Genomic DNA, 24,612 nt, shown 5'->3' with positions numbered 1-24,612 from the left:
GTGACATGGGTTTATTTTGTGGTGTGTTTGTCTATTGGGGTTTTTCGTAGGTTTTGGGATTGTGGCTTAGTGGGGTGTTATAGCAAAGTCTATGGTTGCCTGAGGCGGTTCTCAATCAGAGGCAGGTGATTCTCGTTGTCTCTGATTGGGAACCATATTTAGGCAGCCATATTCTTTGAGTGTTCCTGTCTCTGTGTTAGTTGTCACCAGATAGGCTGTATAGGTGTTCATGTTCTGTTTGTTGTTTTTGTATTGTTCGTGTTTTGTCTTCATTAAAGATGTATCGAACTAACCACTCTGCATTTTGGTCCGAAAATCGTAGCAAGACCTGAATTTTTTTGCCTAGCAATGATCAACAACCAACAACCAAGAGCTTGAAGAATTTTGAAAAGAATATTGAAAAATATAACACTAATATATCTTGATTAGATAAGTATTCAACCACCCGAGTCAATACATGTTAGAGTCTTTCTGGCTAAGTCTCTGAGCTTTCCACAGCTGAATTGTGCAACATTTTCCCATTATTCTTTTAAAAATTCTTCAAGCTCTGTCAAATTGGTTGTTGATAATTGCTAGGCAACCATTTTCAGGTCTCGCTTTAGATTTTGAAGCAGATTTAAGTCGAAAGTATGCATTCTTTCTACCTTTTAATTTAATCCTTACATTTTTAGTGCTTGGATTTGGATTGGCCTACTCTCTTCGCTACTTTGTATGAATCGATAAAGAAGTTTTCATCTGAATGTTATCATGTCTTCTAACAAACACATCTCAATGAACTTCGGTCAATCGTTGAGAAGATCAACTTATATCGCTGTGAGAAAATGATTTCGGTAGATGGCCAATAATAATTTCAGTGAATCTAATTAATTTCGTGACAGGGGTTTGCTTTCATTTGAATGATTTCTTAACCCACAAATCCATTAATTCATGTGAGGCCAGAGACGCTTATGAGAAGAGCGCCAGAATTTTTTCCAGCCTCCATGGTCTGAAAATGACAGTCCACTACGGACTGGCACTTATGACATAAACACGGGTACTAAACCAAAGATATTGATCTGTTTTAAGCAATCGATTTAAACAAATCTCTAGTCAGAGGTATAATGGTATGTGGTGAAAGTGCAAGCTTGTGCAATGTAGTAGTAACATGTTTTGTCCACCATAGGGTAATACGGGTAATATAACATACAGTAATTAAATATGTTAAAGTTATTCAATATTTTAATATATAGTACATGTAGCAAACTCACACATTTTTACAATAATGACATCTATTTATTTCTACTTCAGTTTAAAAATGCCCCTAAGCACAATTAACCAGGTGCTCTAGACTAGAGGGTCCAAAGTGTCTGTGCAGTATATGCTGAACATTTGAAATGCTGAACATTTGAAATCCCTACTTCTGGTATTGAAACTCTGTAGTCAGCTCCTCAAGATCATCATCAGTCTATGCTCTGACACATACTGTAAACAGCCCTCTGTCCATCTGTCTGTCTGATCAGTTTTTTTAGCCCATGATCTAAAAATGTGCTCCCTCACCCAAAACCCACTCAAAATGTCCATCTTTTAGCCTCTCTATTATTTCCTTATTTATGTACCTCACATTTTTATTCGGAATACTATTTAATGAAGAGTTGATTATCAACCTTAATTATTCATTTTCGTTTCTGCATTTGCTTCCGAGGGAGGCTGGCTGGCTGGAGCAGTAGTCGTGTGGGAGGGGATGGAGATAGTAGTGGTGGGTGCTCTGCCATAAGCCCAAAACCCATCCCCATCCCATCTCCTTCAGCACCAGCCACAGACCAGGCTCCAGTCCTAGCGCACGCCACAGCTCCAGAGATGCTGAGTGCCCTTGTGATAAGGTGTGAGGCCTGTCTGCCACTGACTGACAAGCCTGCTCTTGCCATGCCAGTGCCTGGCGCTCGATAAGAGAAAATGTAAGCGTGATTTTGGGAAATGATATTTATCTCGGTTCTCTAGTCGTGCCAGTAACCCATCATCATTATGATTTGGCCAGTGACACTTTGTTTCTTGAAAGTCCAAAAGTGCTGCTAGGTGACCTAAACTGGGACATGCTTAACACCCCGGCCATCCTACAATCTAAGATTGATGCCCTTAATCTCACACAAATTATCAATGAACCTACCAGGTCCAACCTCAAAGCTGTAAACACAGGCACCCTCATATATATCATCCTAACCAACCTGCCCTCCAAATACACCTCATGCATTTGGTTTTACTAGCGTTTAAGAGCAGTTGGAGACCACAGAAGGAGTGTTGGTAGAGGTTGGAGTAGCCAGGAGGAAGGCATGGCCAGCCGTTGAGAAATGCTTGTTGAAGTTTTTGATTATCATGGATTTATTGGTGGTGACCGTGTTACCTAGCCTCAGTGCAGTGGGCAGCTGGGAGGAGGTGCTCTTGTTCTCCATGGACTTTACAGTGTCCCAGAACTTTTTGGAGTTCTACAGGATGCACATTTCTGTTTGAAAAAGCTGGCCTTTGCTTTCCTGACTGACTGTGTGTATTGGTTCCTGACTTCCCTGAACAGTTGCATATCGCGGGGACTATTCGATGCTATTGCAGTCCGCCACAGGATGTTTTTGTGATGGTCGAGGGCAGTCAGGTCTGGAGTGAACCAAGGGCTATATCTGTTCTTAGTTCTGCATTTTTTGAACGGAGCATGCTTATCTAAGATGGTGAGGAAGTTACTTTTAAAGAATGACCATGCATCCTCAACTGACGGGATGAGGTCAATATCCTTCCAGGATACCGGGGCCAGGTCGATTAGAAAGGCCTGCTATTAGAAGTGTTTTAGGGAGCGTTTGACAGTGATGAGGGGTGGTCGTTTGACTGCGGCTCCGTGGCGGATACAGGCGATGAGGCAGTGATCGCTGAGATCCTGGTTGAAGACAGCGGAGGTATATTTGGACGGCCAGTTGGTCAGGATGACGTCTATGAGGGTGCCCTTGTTTACAGAGTTAGGGTTGTACCTGGTGGGTTCCTTGATGATTTGAGTGAGATTGAGGGCATCTAGCTTAGATTGTAGGACTGCCGGGGTGTTAAGCATATCCCAGTTTAGGTCACCTAACAGAACAAACTCTGAAGCTAGATGGGGGGCGATCAATTCACAAATGGTGTCCAGGGCACAGTTGGGAACTGAGGGGGGTCGGTAGCAGGCGGCAACAGTGAGAGACTTATTTCTGGAGAGATACATTTTTAAAATTAGAAGTTCGAACTGTTTGGGTATGGACCTGGAAAGTATGACATTACTTTGCAGGCTATCTCTGCAGTGGACTGCAACTCCTCCCCCTTTGGCAGTACTTTCTTGACAGAAAATGTTATAGTTGGGTATGGAAATCTCAGAATTTTTGGTGGCCTTCTTAAGCCAGGATTCAGACACGGCAAGGACATCAGGTTTGACAGTGTGCTAAAGAGTGTGCTAAAGCAGTTAGTAAAACAAACTTAGGGAGGAGGCTTCTGATGTTGAAAAGGCTTTTTTTGATCACAGAAGTCAACAAATGAGGGTGCCTGGGGACATGCAGGGCCTGGGTTTACCTCCACATCACCCGCGGAACAGAGGAGGAGTAGGATGAGGGTGCGGCTAAAGGCTATCAAAACTGGTCGCCTAGAGCGTTGGGGACAAAGAATAAAAGGTGCAGATTTCTGGGCGTGGTAGAATATATTCAGGGCATAATGCGCAGACAGGGGTATGGTGGGGTGCGGGTACAGCGGAGGTAAGCCCAGGCACAGGGTGATGATAAGAGAGGTTGTATCTCTGGACATGCTGGTTGTAATGGGTGAGGTCATCGCATGTGTGGGAGGTGGGACAAAGGAGATATCAGAGGTATGAAGTGTGGAACTAGGGGCTCCATTGTAAACTAAAACAATGATAACTAACCTGAACAACAGTATACAAGCCATATTGACATTTGAGAGAGACATACAGCGAGGCATAAAGTAATTGCAGGTGTTGATTGGGAGAGCTAGCTAAAACAACAGATGAGACAACAACAGCTAATCAGCTAACACAACAACAGCAGGTAAAATGGCGATGAATAGGCAGAGAGGGTCGGATTAACTACAATCAGTGCCTGAGTTTGTGGCTGGGGCCGACAGATAAAAAAATTTATAAACAGAATGGAGTACCGTGATTAATGGACAGTCCAGCAGGCATCAGCTATGTAGCCAAGTGATCATAGTGTCCAGGGGGCAGCAGTAGATGGAACAGGGAAGCCGCCACTACGCTAGCACGCGGATGGAGTATTCGTCGGCAGACCAGTCGTGGTGGTGCAACGGGGCGCCGTGTCCACAGAGAATCAAAGCCATATGGCGAAAGAGGTACTGTAGAATTTAGTTTGCTAGCCGGGAGATGCGCCTGGCTCACGGCTAACTGGTGCTAGCTTCGTGGCAGTGGTGTTAACCACTATAGCCAATCGGTAGCAGCGGTGATCCGGTGCCAAGGTCTAGAGTTTACAGCAAGGATCCGGTGGAGTATTGGGCACTAGCCGTGTATGAGTGGGGTTCGGGTGAACAGCTGAGTAGGCCGGGAGGTGGGCCTCAGGGATAGCTTCGGTACTGGGTGCCACGGTGAGTGCAAGCTGTGAGCTAGCTAGCTGCAAGCTGTGAGCTAGCTAGCTGCAAGCTGTGAGCTAGCTAGCTGCAAGCTAGCTTTGAAGATCAGAAGTAGTGGTCCAGGGATTACAGCAGGAATCCGGCGTTGTTGTGGAGAGACAGTCCGATACTGGTAGTCTAGCGAGGATTATCCAGGCTAAAAACAGGGCTGGTATCTGTGCAGAAGGTAAAAGCCGCTAGCAGTGGCAAACAATGACTAAATAGCTTGTAGCTAATTAGCTGGTTAGCTTCTGGAGGTTCTTGGATGTGTTCTAAAATTGAAAATCATAGTGATTCCGTATCACATTGGGTGAGGCGGGTTACCGGAAGGTATAATCGAATTAAAAATCGAGAAGAGATTGAAAATAAATTGAAATATATATGTACAAAAAATATGAAAAATACAAAAGTACACGAGAGGACAAACAAACACGTCTTCACTGCTATGCCAGATCTACAAGTCTTTGCTAGGTAAAGCCCCGCCATAACTCAGCTCACTGGTCACCATAGCAGCACCCACCTGTAGCACGCGCTCCAGCAGGTATATCTCACTGGTCACCCCCAGTGCCAATTCCTCCTTTGGCCGCCTTTCATTCCAGTTCTCTGCTGCCAATGACTGGAACGACCTGCAAAAATCGCTGAAGCTGGAGACACATATCTCCCTCACTAGCTTTAAGCACCAGCTGTCAGAGCAGCTCACAGATCACTGCACCTGTAATTAGCCCACCTGTAAATAGCCCATCCAACTACCTCATCCCCATACTGTATTTATTTATTTATCTTGCTCCTTTGCACCCCAGTATCTCTATTAACACATTAATCCTCTGCACATCTGTCATTCCAGTGTTTAATTGGTATATTGTAATTACTTCGCCACCATGGCCTATTTATTGCCTTTGCTATGAGACTCGAAATTGAGCTCAGGTGCATCATGTTTCCATTGATCATCCTTGAGATGTTTTGACAACTTGATTGGAGTCTACCTGTCATAAATTCAATTAATTGAACATGATTTGGAAAGGCACACACATGTCTATATAAGGTCCCAACAGTTGACAAAGCAAAAACCAAGCCATGAGGTCGAAGGAATTGTCCGTAGAGCTCTGAGACAGGATTGTGTCGAGGCACAGATCTGGGAAAGGGTACCAAAAGAAGTCCCCAAGAACATAGTGAACTCAGTGAACTCCATCATTCTTAAATGGAAGAAGTTTGGAAACACCAAGACTCTTCCTAGAACTGGCTACCCGGCCAACCTGAGCGATCGGGCGAAAAGGGCATTGGTTAGGGAGGTGACCAAGTACCTGATGGTCAATCTGACAGGGCACCATAGGTCCTTTGTGGAGGTGGGAGAACCTTCCAGAAGGTCAACCATCTCTGCAGCACTCGACCAATCAGGTCTTTATGGTAGAGTGGCCAGACGGAAGCCACTCCTCAGTAAAAGGCATATGACAGCCCAACTCTCAGACCATGAGAAACAAGATTCTCTGGTCTGATGAAACCAAGATTGAATTATTTGGCCTGAATGCCAAATGTTACCTCTGGAGGAAACCTGGCACCATCCCTACGGTGAAGCATGGTGGTGGCAGCATCATTCTGTGGGGATAGTTTTCAGAGGCAGGGACTGGGAGACTAATCAGGATAAAGGGAAAGATTAACGAAGGAAAGTGCAGAGAGATCCTTGATGAAATCCTGCTCCAGAGCTCTCAGGACCTCATCCTGGGGCACACGTTCACCTTCCAACAACGACCCTAAGCACAAAGCCAAGACAACGCAGGAATGGCTTCGGGAGGCTCTGAATGTCCTTGAGTGGCCCAGCCAGAGCCTGGGCTTGAACCCAATCTAACATCTCTGGAGAAACCTGAAAATAGATGTGCAGCACTGCTCCCCATCTAAACTGACAGAGCTTGAATGGATCTGCAGAGAAGAATGGGAGTAACCCCCCAAATACAGTGGTGCCAAGCTTGTAGTGTCTCAACCAAGAAGATTCAAGGATGTAATCACTGCCAAAGGTGCTTCAACAAAATACTGTGTAAAGGTTCTGAATACTTATGTAAATATGATATTTCATTTTTTTTAAAATATAAACCGTGTTTTTGCTTTGTCATTAAGGGGTATTGTGTGTAGATTGATGAGGGGGGAAAACAATTTAATCAATTTTGGAATAAGGCTGTAACAACAAAATGTGGAAAAGGTCAAGATGTCAGAATACTTGCTCATTTTAAACATTTATTGGAGGATTTTTATTTTTGTATTGCTTGTAACTGCTTCGGGTAATGCAAGTTCTTATGCTGTTAGGGAAATAACCTGTGTGTAAATGTAATAATCTGCTGCTGTATTTTTGTTGTTGTACAGTATGTGTGATTGTTTTGTTTGTCTTGTGTAGTTTCTTAATCATTGTACCTAAACTGTATGTGTAAACATGCATACGCAGGGCCCAGCTGTAAAAGAGACCTTGGTCTCAGTCTGTGTTCCTTGTTGAAGTAAAGGTAGAATAATACATTCCGAATGCACTGTATCACAAACCATCAAACTGTCTGGTGTATGGAGGCGTTCAGATTAAGGGATTCAATCGATACCGAGACAAAGGCTTTCCGTATTGGGGATGTTACGCAAGATCTGTGAGTTGAAGAGTGTGCTTGAGATGTGTAAGAAAAAGCCCCCAGATTCAAGTGAAAATCTGCAAGTCTTTGTCAGAGTGTGTGTGGGCTGTTTGCTTGAGAGGGGACGTGTTCCTGTGTTATTTAGAAAGACAATCCTCTCCAAAGATGAGTGGGTTAACAGGAACCATTAATTGGTTTAGCAGGATTCATATGCACTCAAGTTCCGGCTTAGCTTCAAGGCTGAAAATGCTTGTATTCACATGTATTCAGCAGCCACTGCTTATTTTCTCCCTGCAAATGATCTCACTGTGAAGATAGGCTGTTTAACATTGCTTTTAAGCCTTAGGTTTTGATTTGGGGTTATAAGATGAAGCATAGCTGCGTTTGTACTCATGTCATCACTTTTAATGTTGTATTCAAAAAACCCAGCTGTCATATATTATTCAATAAGTTTTCCTCTTTTCTCAGAAGCACTACACCATACTACCTCTGGTTGCAGCTTGCTTCTAGCAGCCCTTCAATTCACAGGCTACTGTATATTATTCAGTACTGTATATTTTTCCTCCATATAGTTTACTCAAGGTGACATTTGTGGGACACACTGATAAAGTAATTCTTCCCGCAGCTTATACCAGCTCTATAAGACTAAACAGAATTTCCCCATTATTTTAGTTTTTTTTTTTGAGGGAGACAACTGCCCTTGTGATCTACAGTGCGGAGTAGCAGAGTAGTCCCCGACAGAAAGAAGTGCCTTTAACACCGACTCCTTGGCAGCCTCACAGGAGCCTAGTGAGTATATTGTCGCTCGCTCTTAACCAAATGTATTTCCAGTCTGTCTGTGATACCCTAACAATAGGAGCAGGCCCACGATTCCCAACATATTTGTCAAATCACCGCACCTGTGAAGATCACTCTGCTCAAGATAAATTTGAGGTTGGAGTGTTCGGCTACTGAATGAATCTTTTTATTACGTTGTTGTCTCTATTTGGCTGAGCGGATGAGGATTCTCCTCACATGAAGTGCAGTGGTGAAAGCCATGATAAATTGCACTCTTTGTTGACACCTTCATTGGGTTATTTATGGCTCATTATTTGAACTGAAAAGGAGAGTTGTAGGCGCAGCGGGGGGAGTCACTGCGCTAGGCCTTCATGGCACTGCCTCGCAGCAGCCCACAGGGCTGGGAGGAGATAGGAGACGAGAGGAGGCGTCCTATTCTCACATCTGTCTGACTGTTTCCTGTTTGCTGGGGAGAAAAGTGAGAGAATACTCTCGTCAGGGGCGGGCAGAGAAACGGGGAAGACAACCATGAGACGACAGCCCCCACCCATCCCAGCCCCTCTCTCACATAAGCTCCCTCCTTCAAAACCTGAAAGGGTTTTTATTTTAATCTTCTCCTGTGTATTCTTTTAGTCCAAGGAGATGTGCTTTAATCATCTTGAGGTTTGTATTGTAAAGGACTGAATGCACTGTTCATTCAGTCCTTTACGGAATCGAGAAGAACATAGCTGCAAGATCTGTTTGCAATTACATGAATGCTTTCTTTAATATTAATTCAGTAGGCCTATTCATTCCATGATGTGAAATTGCATTATGAGCTTGTGTACACAAATGTAGGATTTGCTACAAGCAGTATTATGTTGCTCTGACTGAATAGTCTATAAGATAAAATATCCCCTCTCTTTTGATCTACAATCTCCTTTCAAAGCTTTGGATTTCCCAAGGAGGAAAGGGGCACTTCAGACATGAGCTCGGGAACACACTTGATTAACAAGTGGATTAACGATGCTCGTTTCATGGAAGGGTGTACCCCAAAGAACTTCAAAGGCCAACTGTAGTGAGTGCCCACGAGGTACAGTAATGAGGCCTTCCTTCCTGAGAGTACTGACAGACTTTATTCCTTCACTTCAACCTGATAATTTTTTCCCCTTTCTGGTGCTTTATCTATTTTTCTCTATCTCTATTTGTCTCTTTCTCTCATCATCTCCAACTCTATTTCTGTTGATTGGTCTTAGAATTCCTTTCTCCACCAAGGGTTTGTTACAGCAGGTCAATGTTACACTTGCCCCTGCACATTGACTGTACCGGTACCCCCTGTATATGTGTAACCTTTAGTTAAATAGGCAGGTCAGTTAAGAACAAATTCTTATTTACAATGACAGCCTACCCCTGCCAAACCCAGACGACACTGGGCCTATATTGTGCGCCGCCCTATGGGACTCCCAATCACAGCCGGATGTGATGCAGCTTGGATTTGAACAAGGTGCTGCAGTGACGTCTCTTGCACTAAGATGCAGTGTCTTAGACCACTGCACCACTCGGGAGCCTCACTACTGTTATTTTACTGCTGCTCTTTAATTTTTATATATATATTTATATATTTAATTTATTTTTTATTTTTACTTAGCTATTTTTTTACTTGACTCTTATTTTTCTTTAAACTGCATTGTTGGTTAAGGGCTTGTAAGTAAGCACACCTGTTGTATTCGGCGCATGTGACAAATAACATTTGATTTGATTTGTATGTCCTGTATTGTATGTCAACTATCTCTGCATAATTGCAGATTTCTAGTGTAATTCCAGACATATCCCATCCCATCCTGGGGATCCACAGGAGTAGAGCAGGATCATGTTTGTTTGTATAGTTTGCCAGGCTCTAAGTCTCTTCATGTGTCTATGTCCTTGAACTGTAAGTGCTTAGGCCCATCCAGCCAGGGTCCCCTACTACCCTACTGCTGACATGTCACTCCCGTCACAGCTGCCAGTCAGCTCTCAGTGATGCTGGCCCACATCCTCCAACACTGTATGTCTCTCAACACCAAGTCCTCAGTGTCTCTGTGAGAGAGGGACATGTCTGGACCTGTCTGTCACAGACGACTCACCCCCCAGCTGGACTGCAGAGGGGGCCATTCTCTTTCTAAGCACCAGGGTGTCTTCCAGAGACAGGCAGATTGCGTCAGTCTGGACAGCTACTGTGCTGTACCACAGTGGACCAACATTCCTATCTTCTCCCTCCATGCTTTTGTATTATTTTGAGCTGGCAAGCACACAAGTGATAGTAATCTACACTTCAATTAGATCGCACTACTCATCAGATGCTATCTTGTGTGCTGGAGCTAGAGAGTGTGAGTGAGTGAGTGTGCTTTGAGGCAGGCAAAGTGTCACTGTGAAGTAGCACCTTGGTATTACTGTGAATGTTACCCGTTGAGCGTGTGTCTGAGTTTTAGTAAAGGCTTATACTGTAGGTAAATAACCTGCAAAACAAATGATGCTGTGCTTTTTAAGTGCTGTACTTTTTTTCACCACAACTTGCAACCAGCGAAGGGCTGACTCCACTCCCCAAACAGATCCACTATTAAAACATAGTCTATTGTCATTCAACCAGTCATAAATTACAGTACACCAGGGACCACTGAAATAGAGAGAGTTACAAAAGCAATGTAAAATAATATTTTGCTCGAATTGTCACTGTTATTAATGTGTTTCTACTTTCTCTGTTTTTGTTTGGTGATGATGTGTGCTGTGCCTCGCTGCTTCGTCCACCTGATCATGTACAAAAGGTAAGTGTCATAATGCCTGTCTCATAATCCAGAACACTCATTGAGTTATTTAAAAATAGATGGAGTCGCTCACTTTCTAAACGTACACTCATATCATTGACCAAATATGTACTTCTGTGTAGGTGGACTCACGAACAAGCAAGGTACGTGAACTACATATTATAACTGTATGTCAGTCAACATCAACAGATGATTGTATTTGTGTCTTAACAAAATAACATATTTGTGTCTAACAAAATTACCATATTTATGTTAAAGAAAATGAGTAAATAGGCCTCACATTCCTGCATTTGGTATTTGTTTCCTTCCGATGTGTTAGCTAGGCAGTCTCTTCCTCTGCACCCGTTGCAAGGCAGTCACACAGAGCAGAGCTACAGTTCCAATGTTCTTCCACCGAGTGGCAGGTATTCTGGTCTAATACTGTCCCACCCGCTAACACAGGAAAATCAAGATGGATGGGTAGATTCCATCGGTTTTTATCATCCCTTAATGTGCAGTTATACAGTGACAGAGAACTCTCCTAGAAGAGGACAGGCCAATGTTTGAAAATTTTGCAGGCGGGACATAGCACTCTCCAGGCACAGCCATTAAGTTCCATCAGGGAGGCAGTCTCAGGTAGGCAGTAGACACAATACACTGGCCTCCCCTGCTGCCAAAGCTGGGAACATCTCTCTATATTTCTTTCTCTCTCTCTCTCTCTCTCTCTCTCTCTCTCTCTCTCTCTCTCTCTCTCTCTTTCTCTCTCTCTCTCTCTCTCTCTCTCTCTCTCTCTCTCTCTCTCTCTCTCTCTCTCTCTCTCCTCTGTAGAGGAGAGCCATTCCACGTGGAACTATAGTGCTCCTCTCATCACTACGAGGTGCTTTGTTGTCCTTTTAAATGCAAGTGTCAGGTCTCAAGTAGTTGCTCTTCTCCCTCCTTTTGTGCATGGACATAAATGTATTGTGCTATCTTCACGTTTTTTCAATGATATTCTCCTGTAGTGATACTGAATGGTAGCCATGGTCCGATTTTCTAGGGAAACAGGATATTAAAAACATATGTCAGAAAGGTTTCTTACAACTCAACACTGAGCACAATCCGACCCTCTCCACAATGTGAAAATGTAAACAGATATTCCTGTATATTTTTATCAAAGAGAATGTGACTTGTACTCTATTACACAGTCCATATGGGGGGGGGGTGTATGTGTTCTCTGTCTTTGTTAGTATGTCACCCGTTGATAAAAGTGCCTTGATGTTGGAATAACTAACAAAATGTGGAAAATCTGAATATATTTAGTGGCACTTTTCAAACCAGGTTGTATGCAATGAAGGTCTCAGTTGCACATTGCTGTCTAAAAGACTACTTATTGACAGACCTTCAGCGTCATGGGTTTCGCGTGTTCTTTGAATCTGTGGTACTCCAGCAAATGTGATCCTCTCTGATGCTTCTATTTGAACTTATTTTGATATCCCTGAGCATTAAGAGAAGTGACAGCTTACAAATAAATCCATAATTATCACATCTGAAAGCCGCCATCCCAAACTTTATTTGCATATGGAACACTTTGAGGGATGGTGCTGATATACCCTAAGGGTCTGGCAGACTCTGGCAAAGTGGCTGCTGTCATCTCTCTTCTCAGAAACCCACTGAAAAATAGAGGCAGAGACCATGTAGCGAGACAATAATGTTCTGTTAAGGTCCAATGCCAATATCATATCATTTCTGGGTAATGATTAAGTACCTTGATGTGATTGTTTTCAATTAAAATGTTCAAAAAGAAACAAAAATAGCTTCTTAGCAAAGAGCAGTTTCTCAAGTGAGAATTTTGCTAGGACTGTCTGGGAGTGGTCTGTGGGAGATTTATGTAGCGATAACATGCAGTTTACACTACTGCAGGCTGCCATATGCTACCAAATTATCCTTAGAACTTCTTCTGTGTCCAAATGTTTTATAATCTGGTGCAACAGAAGCATACATCTGGTACAGTAGAAGCAATTATTGGTACCATGATTGTCTTCGAAAAGTGTATTTATTTATACAAAGATTGAACCCGTTTTTCCCCTTTACTACTATATAATAGGGAATCCTTTTTTCTGCAAACAATGCCTGCAGTAAAGCGGTCGACTTGAACTCCATCCCACCAAAACAGGCAGAAATGTGTTTTCAAACAGCTCTTACAATAAAAGGGCATTATCATAGTTTTTACAGTATTTCAACCTATAGTGTGGAAATGTATAAAAAACGGAGGAAAATCATATGTTTGACAACAGTGGGCCTTTAAAAAAGTCTAAGTAGGCAGGACTGACTAAGGTATAGTGGAGTGTAAAAAAAAAACAGAGGACAAAATTGTTCCCATTGTATTTCCCCAGTGTATTTCCCAACAGAGCAAGGCCTGCCAAGGCCCCGCAGGCTTCATTTCACCCCTTCAAAACCTAACATATTTTTGGAGTGTTCTGAAGATAGGAACACAATGACTGCCTGTAGAATTTCATCTTAATTCTACCTGGGAACACAAAAGACATATCATGGCCATCACAAAAGCCTTGTTCCTGTCGCACAGTGTGTGATAGGACAGGCTCAGGCAGCATAAATGCCTGTCCCTTCAGAGAGCAGAGAGAGAAAGATAGACAGAGAGGAGAATGGTCCTAGGCCAGACATAAGATTACTTCTCTCCTGTGCCGGGTGAGCCTATAGGACTACCCTCCTGTCCTGTCAGTAGAGGACAGGTTTAGCACACACAGCAGACAGGTATTATATAGGAAAATCTATATGTATCAATCAGGTTTTTGATGAGAACATCACCCAGATGTTGGCTATGTGTATTATATTTGTAATGCATGTCCCAATCTTTAGCTTGATATAGGCTAATAGTTTCACGCTGAAGCAACAGCGTAGAAGAAGGCTATAGGAGATACTATATTGCTACTGAATTACTCCTGAATAGATTGTGTTTTCCTCTCTCCTCTACTGCTCCACATCCTCAGTGAGTCACTGCCACATGGCACTATGGAAAGGGGTCATGTTTATCCAGCAACGTCTGGAAAGAAAAACCCATAGAACTGTTAACTGCTATCCCTTTCACCGTTGGGCATCATAGATGTGTTTTTTCGGTGGCTTCTCTCCTCTGCTCCACCTTCTGAACAGATATCGATATTCCCCTATGAGGTTCTGCCACGGTCCCTCCCCCTAAAGTTGCAGCTAAAGCTCATCTAATTGGTTGCTGGGCTTTAATTAGCTCACTGCGTTTGCATGTCTGCCATTAGGAATTCAAATGGGGTGGTAGCTGACATTATCCCTTCTCTCCTTCTCCTCTTGCCAGAATCCGTCCCTGTCTAATTCTTCATTTCCCCAGATCCTGTTTTTAAAATTTTATTTAGGCTGTCATTTATTTAACAAGGGATTATTTATTTAGTGCGTCAAATAATTCCTGAATGAATATTTATATATTTGTGGGAGCTTTAAATATTTACATGTCTCCACTTCTGGTTTTCAAGCCACTGTAATGAGTGTTGTTGTTGGAGGTTCAGGGGAATAACAAGACTGGTTTCAAAGTGAAAATTCCTTAGAATATATTCAAACTTAATTTCTTAGAATTTATTATCAGAGTTGATGCCCTAATGATAGTGTAATTGGAGGTATATTATGGATACGCTGGATGCACTGATGGTAATTTATTTGGCTGTTGATATTCATTTGAACGAAAATGAATGATTCATGTTAGGGGGTGCTGTGTGTAAACATGACCTTGTGTCAACTCCTGCACTGATGCTGTCTGAGATTCCTACTTGACCAAATTCTCTTAATCCTTAGCCATTTTAACCTATTGCCCCCTTTTCTCTGCATCTTGTTTTACACATACTTTATTGTGTAATAGTGGATTATTAAAGAGGAGAATCATCTTGAACCAGTCATGCCCTCGCGGTTTACAGTGCTGTGATTCCCACTGGTCTAGCTGGGCATGATGAGCCACACCACTGTGTTTCCACACACCCAGCCTTATTAACAGACGTTGCAGGCGATACGATACTGTAGCAGGAGAACTAAGCAGAGCGGGCAGGTAGCAGGCAGTTAGACAGGCAGCGTGGCTGGTTAGCTGTTGAACCAGGGATTGCCTCTTTCCACTAGAACTAGAAACCCCAGCCTAGATCCTAATGACTAACTACAATAAAGAGGGGAGGGGAGGAAGAGGCTGATTTGTTCTGCATGCTAAATATGGCCTGTAATCTTTATTCCTCAGAGTACCTTATTAAAAGTGAAAGGAAGATGAAATCCCACCACCCGGGCCATCCGTTCTGCTGTTTATTAGAGAGGCTTTTCTCGGCTAATATTGAGGTTATGGTAACCTTAGCGGTGATAGATGCATGTTGTGACTTCAGGTAATAATAGCAATGATTGATTCCCACCTGAACCCTGGAGGTGTAATCTAGCGAGATGGAAAAGATAAAGTGTCAGGGAGCTTTTGAAAGATACACACAGGTACAGGCAGATCAGATCCAGGAGTGCTGTTTTTCATCGGCTAGACAACCCCTTGTTTTCTGAATTTATGATGCTTCACCTCATCTCTAATTCATCATTAATTAACTACTGTTTTCTTTACTAAAATCCATCACTATTTGTCATTTTTATTTGTGAACTTTCTTTGAAAATATAGACATTTTTTTGCTGAAGGGGGATAAGCCCTGAAGCCCAAGGCAAATCTTTTTATATAAATTACTCTTGGAATTATCTCGTCTGAACAACTTACTATCTCAATCAAACGACTTAGCATTTTATTTTAATGATTTTGTATCTTGTTTAAATTACTTAGTTAAAAAAATAAACAAAGTCGTTCAAACGAGATGCAAACGGTGCAATTTTCAGCATGTGTTAAGGCAGCGCTAGTGTCAAACGCACGTTAGATTGCAATTCACCATGTAAAAACTGCCGCTCTGGCATTTTCCAGCCCTAATACCAGGTTCGGCAATTTACCTGTCTAATTCAGCTCGCAGCACTGATATGGATATTTAAAACCAACCAAAAGCTGGTTTTAGTGGTAACACAGTTGGTTATGCCATGAATTTTGACAGCAGAAACGCAGCCTGTCCAGCCATGACGCACACTGCCCATATGCACATGGAACAAGAGCCTAATGTGCTTTTGGTGCCTGTATACTTAATTTTCTTCCCATTTCATTTGATTTGATTAAAAAACAAGAATAGCCTCCGTCTCCTCTCAACGAAGGCTTTTATTCGCCTGCCGAATGGAATCACAAAGTATTCAAGACTGTCGATAAAGGGTTTGGCTCCTGAAACCGCTTGGAAGTCTTAATCTTAATCACCAAGGCTTTAATAAAATATAAAGTTTGAGAGGAACAAAACAGTGAGCTGACATTCCTTTTTTATCTATGCATTGTAGACATGTCCACATTACTTTAGCATTGCAGGTCCCGTTTTGGACGTGCCTAAAACCCGCTCCATGATGTAGGCTACGTGCCCATGCCCATCATGAAACGAGAGATGAGAACCCTGGTGAATACCGGTGAACCTCGTATTTAGAAGTTATCTGTAACCTGGAAACGTATTAGAATGATTCATCTTCCTGGTTTTATGGTGACATAGTCCGTGGAGCGCTTGGATTTCTGGAGATTTGTGAATGTGATCTGATCTGTAAAATGATTCCAATTACGTTCATAAACCATAGGCCTATTTGGGAGCAGTATAAAGGTTAGTAGACATTCTCCCTTTCTCTTTATATTGGATCTTTGTCCAGCTACTGTGAAAAGTTTGGATGTGTGTAAAACCCTCCATAAACGGCGTTGTTTTAGTATTATATGTCCATGGGGAGGAATTATGGTGTCTGTTTAAAACATGTCTTTGTTTTGTTTAGAATTTGATTACAATTATACATTTTCTTTTCATGCCTTACCAATAATAAATTGAATCTTGCTTCTTGACAATGTTTGGTATGTCCATGCTCAGCCATGATGCAATTTTCAGTAGGCCTAGCCCCTATGTCCGTGTGAATGCTATTGAAGCCATACAAACACTTAGAACAATGTGGAATGCAAATGGTTTCAAATGAACCTATTTAGCAAAGATGGGATAGGTCTACATTTTGTTATTTCGTTTCTGTAAGCCATTTAACAAACTATAACGGACTAACATTGGAATTGGAGTTGGAGTACTGTAAATACACCACATATTTTGCCATGGAGTGCATTCTGTTTGGCCAGTGAGGGGCCAAGCCTAGACAAACCCACAACTTTATATTCTTCAAAACTCAGACCTTAGGGAACATGGCAAAAATATTTCTGACACACCCCTGAACCTATAGCACTACCGCCTGCGTTAAGATTTACCATTGCGTTAGATTGTTAAAATAGAGCCCTAAGTTGTTTAAACGAGATACGAAGTCGTGTTATTTTGTCTTATTGTGCCAAATTTGTTATGCAGCGCCAGTTGTGCTTGTCAGAACATTGCTGCAGCCATTCATTCACTGATTCCATCCATTGATATGATTATTAATTGACAGTTATTTTATAGGGCTGCTTATGAATGCCAGAGCATGTACTTTAAGTGGGCCAACAAGATCTCACGGTTTTACCAATTTGACTTCAGACCGTTATTGTATGATCAAATTAATAGTGGTGAGTATCATCTACACTTAACTGACTTCTTTGTGATTGCCTTTGCTTATTTACATAATACATTATACTTCATGTGCAAAAAAGGGTATGGATAACTACAGTGTAAACAATGAGAAAGTGATCAGCATATTTTAATTGTATGTGTGCATTCTGGAGCATTCTGTTAATGAAGCTCGGAGTGCTCAGTCCCAGGTGGGTTTTTTCCTGCCTCACACCTATACTGTTGTTGAGCTGCATAAGATGGCAGCACTATTATTCTATTAGTAGCTTATTAATGAAGCTAATTTGTGTAACTGTTATTAAATCCTTTGAAAGATTGTATGTGTTCAGATGAAATTAAACGCATCCCAGAAGCCATCCATTGTGGCGGATAGATTACAAGAGAAATAAGGTTCTTTGAAAAATGATATTTTATGGGCGGAAATGTTTCACCGTACCTCAGGGGCAGTGATGACAGGGAAACACTGCAGTCCTCCTTCATGTTGAGATGTTTTTTTTAGTCAAAGTACCAGGGGAGAACACTAAGTGTGATTTATTCATCCCTTGACCAGTAAAAGGTGTCAGCCAGGTGAAAATGGATGCTGGGAGTATTGACAGGAGAAAAGGGCCGTGCAGTTGTCCTGCTCTGTCACACCAGATTGAGCGAGGGGGGAATGTGTCCTCTGCTATACCTCACTGTGTGTGCTTTGTAGGAGGCAGTTCTGATAATACATACACCGTGACTAGTAATACCTTTTTGCATTTATTTTACTTGGTTGCTACAGTATATGGTGTTCCCACTTTCTCTGTTGGAGAGTTCTGATTTATCTAATGAACAATTTACATGTTTCTATTCCTTATATAAGCCCTCCCTCTCTGCATTTCTATGTGATAATTTTCCTTTATTTGTGGCCGTTGCTTAACAGTATCCTGGAGTGCATTGGATACATCTCAGACGGGGATCTGATTTCCCACATGAACAGATCAAATCGCCTCTTTTGTTCACTGGTTCTATCTGGCAGTGTGGAGAGCTGGAAGATTTTCGCAGGGCTTTCCCTTATAGAGGAGAAGGAAGATGAAGAAATCAAAAGCACTGTAGCTTGAGAACAATTTTTCCACAACTCCAACTGCGAAAGGGTAGAGCATCTCTCTGGGATTTTATATTTAGCATTTGCTATGCTACTTATGAAATATTTCATAAATGTGAATATATTAGACAGGGAGAACAGTGTGGCAAGTCATTCCGTATGCACTGCCATAGCAACAAGACGTTCCACCTTATCTGTTTAGAGCCCATGATTCTTAAACTGTTGGTTGCCCACGTTTCCATTTTTAATCAGGGAGTGTTTGGTATACCCTGCAGCAGGGATCTACATAAAAGGATTATCTCAGCCTCTACTAGTTAACCATGTTTCTACCCAGCCAGCCAGCCCCCAAAATTAAAAAGTATGGATTTGTAATGCTTATTTCAATGTATTTTCATCAATTCCCATGCCATTGGTTTCAATATTGTTTTTGTAATTTAGCGAACGCGCATATCGAGAGTAATTAGGGTTAAGACACATCAACAGATTTTTCACCTAGTTGGCTCAGGGATTCAAACCAGTGACCTTTCTGTTACTGGCCTAAAGATCTTAAACGTTAGACTATCTGCCACCCTAATGATGGATACAGTTACGGATATGAAACAGAATATTGAGGTCTCTCCCTGCATTAGTACAGTATTTGATATTGATCTTTCAATAATTATGATGTATCGAAAGTGTTATTTTGCATGACTATCCATAACTTACAATATAGCTTTACTTCAGTGAACAATAATATTGCCCCTTGCCAGTGTATAATTCCTACATTATTTTGAGCTCTGGAACTCCAAACTGATATGACGCTAGTTATGTGCCTATTTTTGCAAATATGTACTGCTACATTGAAGCATATTTTTTTGCTATTTGTTACAACATTTAGTCCTACACATGCACACATTTGCGTTCAGCTTTCAAATGTTTTTCATTTGAGAATTATAGAATATAAATATGATACTATAATATGATATTATTCTTTCCACCAAAATGTCTCAATTTTGAAAATGCTATTAGGTAGAAGCTATTGTAAATTACAGTGATATCGCTCCTTTCCAAAATCTCCATCCCCAAATTCTACATTTTACAGGGATCTGCCAGGCTCCTGAAATTCAGAATAACATTAATTCCATGACTAAAATACTGTGACTATAGTAACAATTTTATCATTAGCAACACACTCAAAAACCAGGACTAGAAATATGAAAGTACAAATGGAAAGAAAAAATATTCTATACCGTTTCAATACACTAATAGTTCATGAATCCGTTCAATACCCTGGTTAGAATTACAACCTTGTGAAGTGAATCTTTGACCAAAGCCTTGACTAAAGTGTTGGCTAGGAGAAGATAGAGTTGTGTCTTGTGGAGGCCATCCAGATGTCTTCATTAATGAGTGGTTCCAGAAGGCCCAGCTCTGCTCTGTTAGGCTGCAGGCAGTTCATTATGCTGGCCACATAGAGGACCCCTGGTTGGATAGCACAGACTAGCAGAGTAGAACTTGCTCCTTTGTCACTGCTGTTACCATTAGCTAGAGATTTGCATATTTCTCTGGGAAGCATTAAAGGAATACAAAAAAGACTAATTCACTATTGAAAGTCTCCCTTTCAAGATTAAAAGAGTTCCATTAGAAATGTATGACTGCTCATGTAGTTTTTATTTCATTTCTCTGTCACTGTCCCCCCTACTTTTGTGGAAGGCTTTGATTATCCTCCAGGTTGGAAAAATAACTGAAATAGAAAAAAAAATAACAGCTGCCACTGGTGCTAATGCTGCTTGGTGTAAATGGCATTTGCCTTTCATGGCAGAATTCCTTTGTTCTTTGATTAACTTTGTCTAAAACTCTCATGGTGTATTTAGGCCTTAAGGAAACAATGAATCCTACAAACTCAGATGAAACTCAGGATATTTCAGTTGGCTCCTCGTGCCAGAAAATGGCAGTCATATTTAGTGGATCTAGGGTACAGGTAAAAATCTCATCTCATATTGAAAATGTTCCTCTAAATTATAAGTGATTGGAAAATACATCAAGACAACATCTTCAATCATCAGATTATTTTCTCAAGAAAATGTAGAAAATGTAACCACGCAGTAGTGTTTTACACTGTTTAGTAGTATGAGTTAAGACAATATGTTAGGTGACTTAACCAGCTTTGAAATGCCTGATATATGGTACGCTTTATGTAAATACAAAGCAAAGGTGACATTTTTTACAATTTCAATTTGATCATTGTAATTTATTATATTATAACATATAGTTCATTCATAATGGTTTGTGTAATTTATTAATATTTTATTAGTAAATTCGTTGATTAAATTATGATTAAGTTTGCTTATTATTTAGGCCTTGTTTTCAAGTTGTCTTATTCACCTTCTTGCCACTGAGTTTGTTCTCTCGCAGAGAGACTCTCAGTAAAGTGCATGTGGCTAGGGTGATTCTACCTCAGCGGTGCCACACACACCTGAGAAGCACACCTAGAGGAGGTGCCCACAATGCTTATCACTCTGACCTCAATTCAGGGAAGAGGGACAATTTCCCAAACAGCTGGGGATCAATCAAAGCCCACTTGAAATATGCCACCTACCACTTTTACATTAGGAAACACGCTGTTCCAAATGGGGCATTTTGACTCTATTTTTGATTATTTAACAGGCAAAGCTGTCTCCTCATGGGGCCACAAGTGCCAAATTAACCCCCCCCCCCCATGCCACCTCCTATTTCCTGGGCTATGTAAGCTACAATAGGGAGGTAGAGGGGATAGGGGAGGAAAGTTTGGGCTTAAAGGGATAGTTCACTCAAAATTACAGAATGACACATTGGTTTCCTTACCATGTAAGCAGTCTATGGACAAGATGTTTAGTTTCCCTGGCACTGTTTCCACAACGTTTTAGCATTTGTAGCACAAATCTCATTCAAGTTATGGGACCAATTTTTGCATTGTTTTGTGCATCATGTTTAAATATTCCGAAAGTATCTAAAAATGATTGTGAAGCCCAAAAAGTAACTTAAAGATGTTTTGAACATGATGCGCGCAAAATGCTAATATCGGTCCCATGAATGGGATTTGTGACTAGAATGGGATTTGTGACACAGATGCTATTACATTAACATGTGAAAACAGTCGCAGAGAAACTAAACCAAAGCATGGATTGATGTCATATGTTGTCCATAGAATACTTACAGGGCAAGTAAACTGATATGTCAATTTGAAATTTGGGCAAACTATCCCTTTAAGTCTAGGGATCTAGTCACACAGTGAGGACAAGATGCAGGATTTATGTTTGAACCAATATTACGCATCCACCATCCTCCCTTTGCGTACTATAGTTTGTACATGTTAAGTATGTGAACTAGGGTTGCAAAGCTATCGGTAATTTACCAAAGTTACCGGAATGTTCAGGAATTTTGGTAATTAAGTAAAAATGGACCCATGTGGCTCAGTTGGTAAAGCATGGCGCTTGCAACGCCAGGGTTGTGGGTTCAATTCCCACAGGGAACCAGTATAAAGAAAATAGTATTAAAATGGATGTAGTCACTACTGTAAGTTGCTCTGGATAAGAGCATCTACTAAAATGTCATATCTATGGCAGTCTAGCCTAACTTTGGTAGTTTATACTTTAATATCTTTTAAACAATGATTCATATATATTATTAATTTATTATATCTGTGTCCATATTGTCCATGACTTTCCAGTAGATATGGTTCAAGACCAAATGGCCTAATTAAATGAAAAAAGGATCAAATCAACAATGGTATTATTTTCTATTAACTCTGAAACTCTTCCAACTATTGACAGTGTTCACAACTGCCACCAGTTTTGCATCAAGACATTGACAACAAATGCATAGTGACATAGTCAAATTAAAATTAGAACGGATATTTTATGCTGAAACCCTATTAAACACCAATCCGATGTTTTATATTTAGGATAATGTTTTACAGCTTTGTCATTCTATTATTTTCAGATCATCTTATTTATTATTTCATATAATTTACATGTGATAATGCCACATAGAGGGCCAGAGATGATTAGACGCCTGTGATAATCTGAATTACCCAAAAGGGCCACTAGATGTCTTGTGATAGATTACGTAAAATCCTTGAAAGATACCAACATTTTGGTAGTTTACTGGTAAACGTCAAACATTTCCAGTAATGTACCCTCTCTTTGCAACCTTAATGTGAACACCTGTTCTCATTTGTTTGACAGAGTGTCCAGTCACACATATCTGGTTAACCTGCAACGTATGTCCCCCTGCCAGTTTGTCTGTAGATGAGACTTTCAAAGTACAGAGAAAGTGTAGGGTGAAAAAAGCAAACAGGCATTCAACAGGTGCAATTGAAAGCAGTTGCAACAATTGCTGAGTGGTTACCTTTGTCCTGCACCTGTACATTTATATTCAATCATTGAGAAGGACAAAGGCAAGTTTGAACGCAAACCCATTGCAAAATCTACCACACAGGCTCCTCCACAGCATGATGTTGTGACCTTATACAATCTTCAGCCATTCTGTTATCATATTGAACATTTTACATTTAGCAGTTTCTGGTCAAATAAACAATTTATTATAAAAGTTTGATGATGACAATTTACAAATAAAGAATTTCACGCGTTTGCTCAATGTATTATAATTCTCTAGATTATATGTCAACAAAATAATTTCTAGAATATATTGGATGGTGATTTAATTGCACTCAGAAATGCACTTTGAGTCAAGTTTCTGCAGTAAACTGGGCTGAAAAAGTATAAGTACATACTGTACATTCCAGAAACCACACTGAAGAAAACTAACCTCAGAAATGCACCATAGTGCTTGTTACATGTCTGTGGTTGAACACAAGTTCTCATTACACTTTGCAACAAAAAAGACAAACATTTCCTTTGGACCGCATGTCACGTCTTAGCCTCGTAAAACCAAACAAGATTTTGCTCCCAGAAATCTAAATTAAACAATGTGTTGGAAGTGATGTACAGTATATTTTTCCTGTGTTGTTTTACTCCCCTGAACCCAGTGCTTGGACTTCGTCTGGCCCATCTGTTGTGCGGAGTCTCAGTCCTCCAGAGTAATGTTAGACACAAGGTCAGCAGAAGACCACAGACTTGCCACATATGCTCCACAAACTGTTGATGTTGGTCAGGAGAGGAGGAACATATATAATAATCCAGATTAACCACGATAATGAGGTTGTTGTAAGCCATAAATTCTGGCAGGTGAGGGGGCAGCGGGGGGAATAAATAATGTGGCTGTGTCTTGTGACACGGCCGTAAAGAATGGGCATCTTTCCAACAGCTCATTTCAACTCTTCTAATTGGCCTCATTGTAGATGAAAAATGTAATTGCTGGCCTGGCTATTAATGCTGACATTTATGGATTGGATGCTTTTGTACTTAATATACGGCCTCAGTTGTCCCTTTTATTCCTGGGCAGTGTTCTGTCCCCCCATGATGTATTGCACCAGGAGGAAACTCACTGGAACACAATGGGGTTTCAGCCCATGTGAAGCTCTCTGGCACAGGTCCAGAGTGGGCAGGAGAGGAGAGCGGTCTTCACTGCTGTGTCTGAGGAATTCTGGTGGTGGTGGAACATGCAGCTCTAGACTGTAGATTGAAGGTTTTTTACTGTAAGGGTCCATGGCCATAAAGAGTGTTACAGTGCTCAGAACAATATGACCTTGTATAGCACTCCATAAAATTATCTGGGTTTCTCATGTGTCAGGAAATACATACAATGGAAAGAGAGACATAAAGCCCGGTAAAAGAATAAGACCCTATGGAACTGCCAGTAAACAGCCTTCTCACCAAAGAGAACATCCCTGTGAGCTTTATCTATGGAGGGGAAGGAGGTGGCAGTTTTTTGTCCCCTGGGAAGCTGTTGGCCAGGGACCATAAAGCCTGCAGCCGCCAGCGCAGGCCCTCTGAAATATTCATCACATAACTTTTCTCTTTGGCTCGCTTTTCTCTATATGTTTTTAGCAGATGGTAACATTTTTGAGTGGGGAACAAAGTTGTAAGGGGAATATGATTTCACTCGTTGCTATGGGAACAGAGAGAGATAAAGATGTTTCATGGTTCACTGGTTGCCTAGACTTACTGTGTGTGTGTGTGTGTGTGTGTGTGTGTGTGTGTGTGTGTGTGTGTGTGTGTGTGTGTGTGTGTGTGTGTGTGTGTGTGTGTGTGTGT

At 41.3% G+C, this 24,612-nt stretch overlaps 1 protein-coding gene and 1 non-coding gene across 3 annotated transcripts in view; both read left to right on the top strand.

Moving 5' to 3' along the window:
• Nucleotides 1-24,612, top strand: part of LOC118396713 (nuclear receptor ROR-alpha A) — a 288,021-nt gene that overhangs the window by 96,261 nt on the left and 167,148 nt on the right. Inside the window, exon 2 of one of the 2 annotated variants that reach the window (XM_035791086.2) lies at nucleotides 10,888-10,908. The exons of the other annotated variant lie outside the window; for it this stretch is intronic. Within the exon in view, the coding sequence (XP_035646979.1) occupies nucleotides 10,888-10,908 (21 nt within the window). The remainder of the gene's footprint in view (nucleotides 1-10,887; nucleotides 10,909-24,612) is intronic. 2 annotated transcript variants of the gene reach the window in all.
• trnaa-ugc (transfer RNA alanine (anticodon UGC)) lies at nucleotides 21,855-21,930 on the top strand. Its single transcript has one exon. It is a non-coding gene; the product is annotated as a tRNA-Ala (tRNA).

Source organism: Oncorhynchus keta, chromosome 17 (genome assembly GCF_023373465.1).
Source record: "Oncorhynchus keta strain PuntledgeMale-10-30-2019 chromosome 17, Oket_V2, whole genome shotgun sequence".
Classification (NCBI taxonomy): domain Eukaryota; kingdom Metazoa; phylum Chordata; class Actinopteri; order Salmoniformes; family Salmonidae; genus Oncorhynchus; species Oncorhynchus keta.
This window is presented reverse-complemented; position numbering and strand designations above follow the sequence as displayed.